Raw genomic sequence first — 3619 nt, forward strand, 5'->3', positions numbered from 1 at the left:
TAATTATGTAATTAGATTGTTATATATATATATATAATTGTTCTGGTAACTTTAAAATTAATATTTATTCATAATTATGAGTATATCCAACACTTTTTACCCTCCCACACCACTCGTAACATCCGATCAAACATATGTAACTCCCAAAAATTTACGATCGGTAAAAGTTAAATGGTAACATAATAAATTAGTGTAATTAATATACCATTAATTTCTTTAATTAAAAACAAAATTAAACCTCCCTATTACTTTCCTCTTAAACACTATAAATGCAACGAAGGCGGCAAAGTCTTTCATGGTAGCTTCGTCCACCCGAAAAATAATAAAAATAAAATTTTCAAAAGAATGGTCAAATCCGGTCTATTTCTAAGTGTGCTTTTAGCTGTTTTGCTTGTCAACAGCAGTTGTTATGCACAAAGTCAAGATCGTAAGGTATATATGAGTTTTTGTAATATTAATATTATTTTTTGTTAATTACTAATTATGTATCTATAATTATTTACACACAAAATTATACAGGTTTATATAATATTTGTGGATGACTCTCTTTCTACCAAGACTGCTCAACTTAGTCTGCTTGCCAAGGTGCTTGAGGGAAGGTAATTATGTATATGCGTCTTTCGAGTTATAAGTTTATTATAAATTATTTATGTGTTTGATTTATTTATTTATAAACATAAAAATATAACACACATATAATAGTATGCTGATATTGTTCAATAATATGACTTTTTAAATTTATGTTTTTTGCAGCACTCCTGAAGAATCTCTTATCTATAGTTTTGAGCATAGTTTACGAGGAATATTTGTAGCAAAATTTACCGATAATGAAGTTAACGAATTAAAAAGTAAGTAATTTATATACATATAAATATTCATATGCATATATACTTGATTGATATAATTTCACCAATTAAATTTAACGTGCTTAATTTTAACTAGTCAAAATACTTTCTCCCAAATAATTGCAGGTTTAGATGGTGTTCTGAATGTTATCCTTAGCAGAAAGTTTGAGCTTCTTCATGGACTGGCTCCACCCAGCGACGATGAAGACGTTAATGTCCTTTATGCTCTCCATGATACTTTGGCTCCAACCAATCAATGATATAATTTACTCATGCAGTAAACATTTATGTTATAGAAAATAATTTGAAGATCGAAACATTAGTTGACGTTATAAAATTAAAACAATAATCGTTGTTCTTTTCCTCGACACACAGCATCCATCATAGGCTTCTCGTGCTTCCTCCAATCATCTTCTAAAACCCGAGCATCTTGTACTTCTGTCTTTGCTTCTTATTTGTGATTTGCTCGAATCTGACTCATTTTATGTCTTTTGAAATTAAGAAGAAAATCTTGTGTTTTTTGCCGGTGGAAGAAGTCCAAAAAGCGGCTTTACATGACATCATTTTAATGCTTGATAAAACAATGTCATTTATCGCAAACAAGCTAATGAGTTTGTGTTTTTCTTCTTTTATGAGGGCAAGATTTCTTTCCTGGGTTTTTAATTGAAGTTGGACTTGAAATTTTCAGATTTTTAAATATAACTTATTTTATTTTTCTTTTTTCTTCTTCTTTTTTTGTCTTTTTATCTTTTCCAATTTTTTCCTTTCTTTTCTCTTTTTTATTTTTATTTTTTTTATTTTCATTCATTTATTCTCTTATATTATTATTATTATTTTTTTCATTTCCTCCTTTATCATTTTTTAATATCATTCTCACTAAAATAGAAATAAAAGCAAAAGTAGAATTAAAATAAATAAATAAGAATAAATGACAATAATAATAATGATGATAATCCTATAATCATGACAAATTCAATTTTTTTTTTTAATTTCTTAATTATCACATCCCCAAATTTTATCATCATTATTAGTTTCTCTGCTTACATCTTTTATTTGACATATTTTTCAATTTTTATAGGGTAAAATTGGAATAAGACAATTGGAGTAGGACAACTTCTCTTCTTTACTTGGAACATTTGAAAAAGAAAAAGTAAAAACTAAAATTACCCTAATTTTATCTCCATGATGTACAACAAGATTGAGAAACATATTTTTTCAGAATCTACTAATGTGAAATTGAAATTGACTTCAATATTCATTTGCATCTCACTCATAACTTGCTCATATGAAATTTGAGTTACTGTTCACTTCATTCATAGCTTATTCATGTAAAATTAGAATCGAATTGAGTTTTGTTATGCATATCTTTTACAACCATACTCTTGTGAAATTAAAATTATGTCAAGTCTTACTATGCATCTCATTCACATCTAATCACCATGAAATCAAAATTTATTTAAGTTTTATTATACATCTCATTCATAACTTACTCATACAAAAATGAAAGTATAGTATCATGTATCTCATTCATAACCTCCTCTACAAAAATAAAAGTAGAGTATCGTGTATTTTATTCATAACCTCCTCCAAAAAAAAATAAAAGTAGAAAATCATATATCTCATTTACAACCTCCTCTACGAAATAAAATTAGAGTGTTGAGCATTTTATTTATAACCTCTTCCATAAAAATTGAAGTAGAGAGTTGTGTGTCTTATTAACAACCTCCTATAAGAAAATAAAAGTAGAAAATTATATATTTCATTCATAGTTTCACGAAAATGAGATTAAAATATCGTGTATCTCATTCACAATCTACTCCATGAAAACAAAAATAGAGTACCATGCATCTCATTCAGAGTCTCCTTAATGAAAATAAAAGTGGAGTGTTGTGCATCTCATTCATGATCTTCTCTAAACAAAAGTAAAGTGTTATATATATCATTCATATTCTCGTCGATAAAAATAAAAGTAGAGTATTATACATCTCATTCACACCCTCTTCAAAGAAAATGAAAGTGGAGTATCATGTATCTTATTCACATTTTTCTCTACAAAAAAGAAAGAATATATCTTTTCTCTTGAACAAATTGATGCAAAATATTCCGAACCATGTATGATCATCATCATTTTTGTTCTTTTCTTCTTTTTTGTTGCATTTTTATTTTTTTATTATTTATATTTTGGGCAATCATTACTGGAATCCTCACTTCATATAAATTATTAACCCTAGAAAAATACAGAATTTTTTAATAAAAATAATAATAATTTATTTCTCTTTTTTTTTTCATTCTTTCTTTTTGTTTTTTGTTTTTTGTTTTTCTTTTATAAAAATTTTGAAAATTTTATCAAAAAGATTTAACCAATAAAAATGTTTATATAGGAGTTTTTTAAAAAGGAACTCTTTGTTGTAAAATACATATTCACCAAATTAAATTTATTGAAAAGTTCACAATATTTATAAAGATAACTTTTCTGATATTAGAAAAGAATAAGAATTTTATCAACTCACATATTTCTCTTAATGTGTTTATCTGCTACCCGATATTTGGAAGCTCAAACAAGAGAAACTCATCATGTCTTAATCATCACGCATATCTCTATTAAGAATTTTATTAAGATTTACATGATGTTTGCTCTACTTATTGAGTTTTATACATATTAATGCTCCAAACTTTTAATATTTCAAAAACCTTCAACTAACAAAAATGCATGATTTAAAAAATGAGTGGGAAATACGAAAGAAAGAGAATTAGTAGGAAACTATTGGGAAGTG

At 26.4% G+C, this 3619-nt stretch overlaps 1 protein-coding gene across 1 annotated transcript; it reads left to right on the forward strand.

The window, feature by feature from the left end:
• Window positions 1-319: 319 nt before the first annotated feature.
• LOC148268864 (uncharacterized) lies at window positions 320-1495 on the forward strand. The gene is made up of 4 exons (XM_088212321.1): window positions 320-432; window positions 520-599; window positions 754-848; window positions 972-1495. The coding sequence occupies exons 1-4, from the start codon at window positions 346-348 to the stop codon at window positions 1103-1105; spliced, it is 396 nt and encodes a 131-aa protein (XP_088068447.1). The 5' UTR covers window positions 320-345; the 3' UTR covers window positions 1106-1495.
• Window positions 1496-3619: the final 2124 nt, after the last annotated feature.

This window comes from Carica papaya, chromosome 2, assembly GCF_054855325.1.
Source record: "Carica papaya isolate Zhongbai chromosome 2, ASM5485532v1, whole genome shotgun sequence".
Lineage (NCBI taxonomy): Eukaryota > Viridiplantae > Streptophyta > Magnoliopsida > Brassicales > Caricaceae > Carica > Carica papaya.

What these genes read in the sequence shown, in the direction of transcription:
- LOC148268864 (XM_088212321.1), top strand. Translation starts at nt 346, where the DNA reads ATGGTCAAATCCGGTCTATTTCTAAGTGTGCTTTTAGCTGTTTTGCTT. An exon ending in CACAAAGTCAAGATCGTAAG is followed by an intron (nt 433 to 519) that starts GTATATATGAGT and finishes AAAATTATACAG; the next exon opens with GTTTATATAATATTTGTGGA. An exon ending in TGAAGTTAACGAATTAAAAA is followed by an intron (nt 849 to 971) that starts GTAAGTAATTTA and finishes AAATAATTGCAG; the next exon opens with GTTTAGATGGTGTTCTGAAT.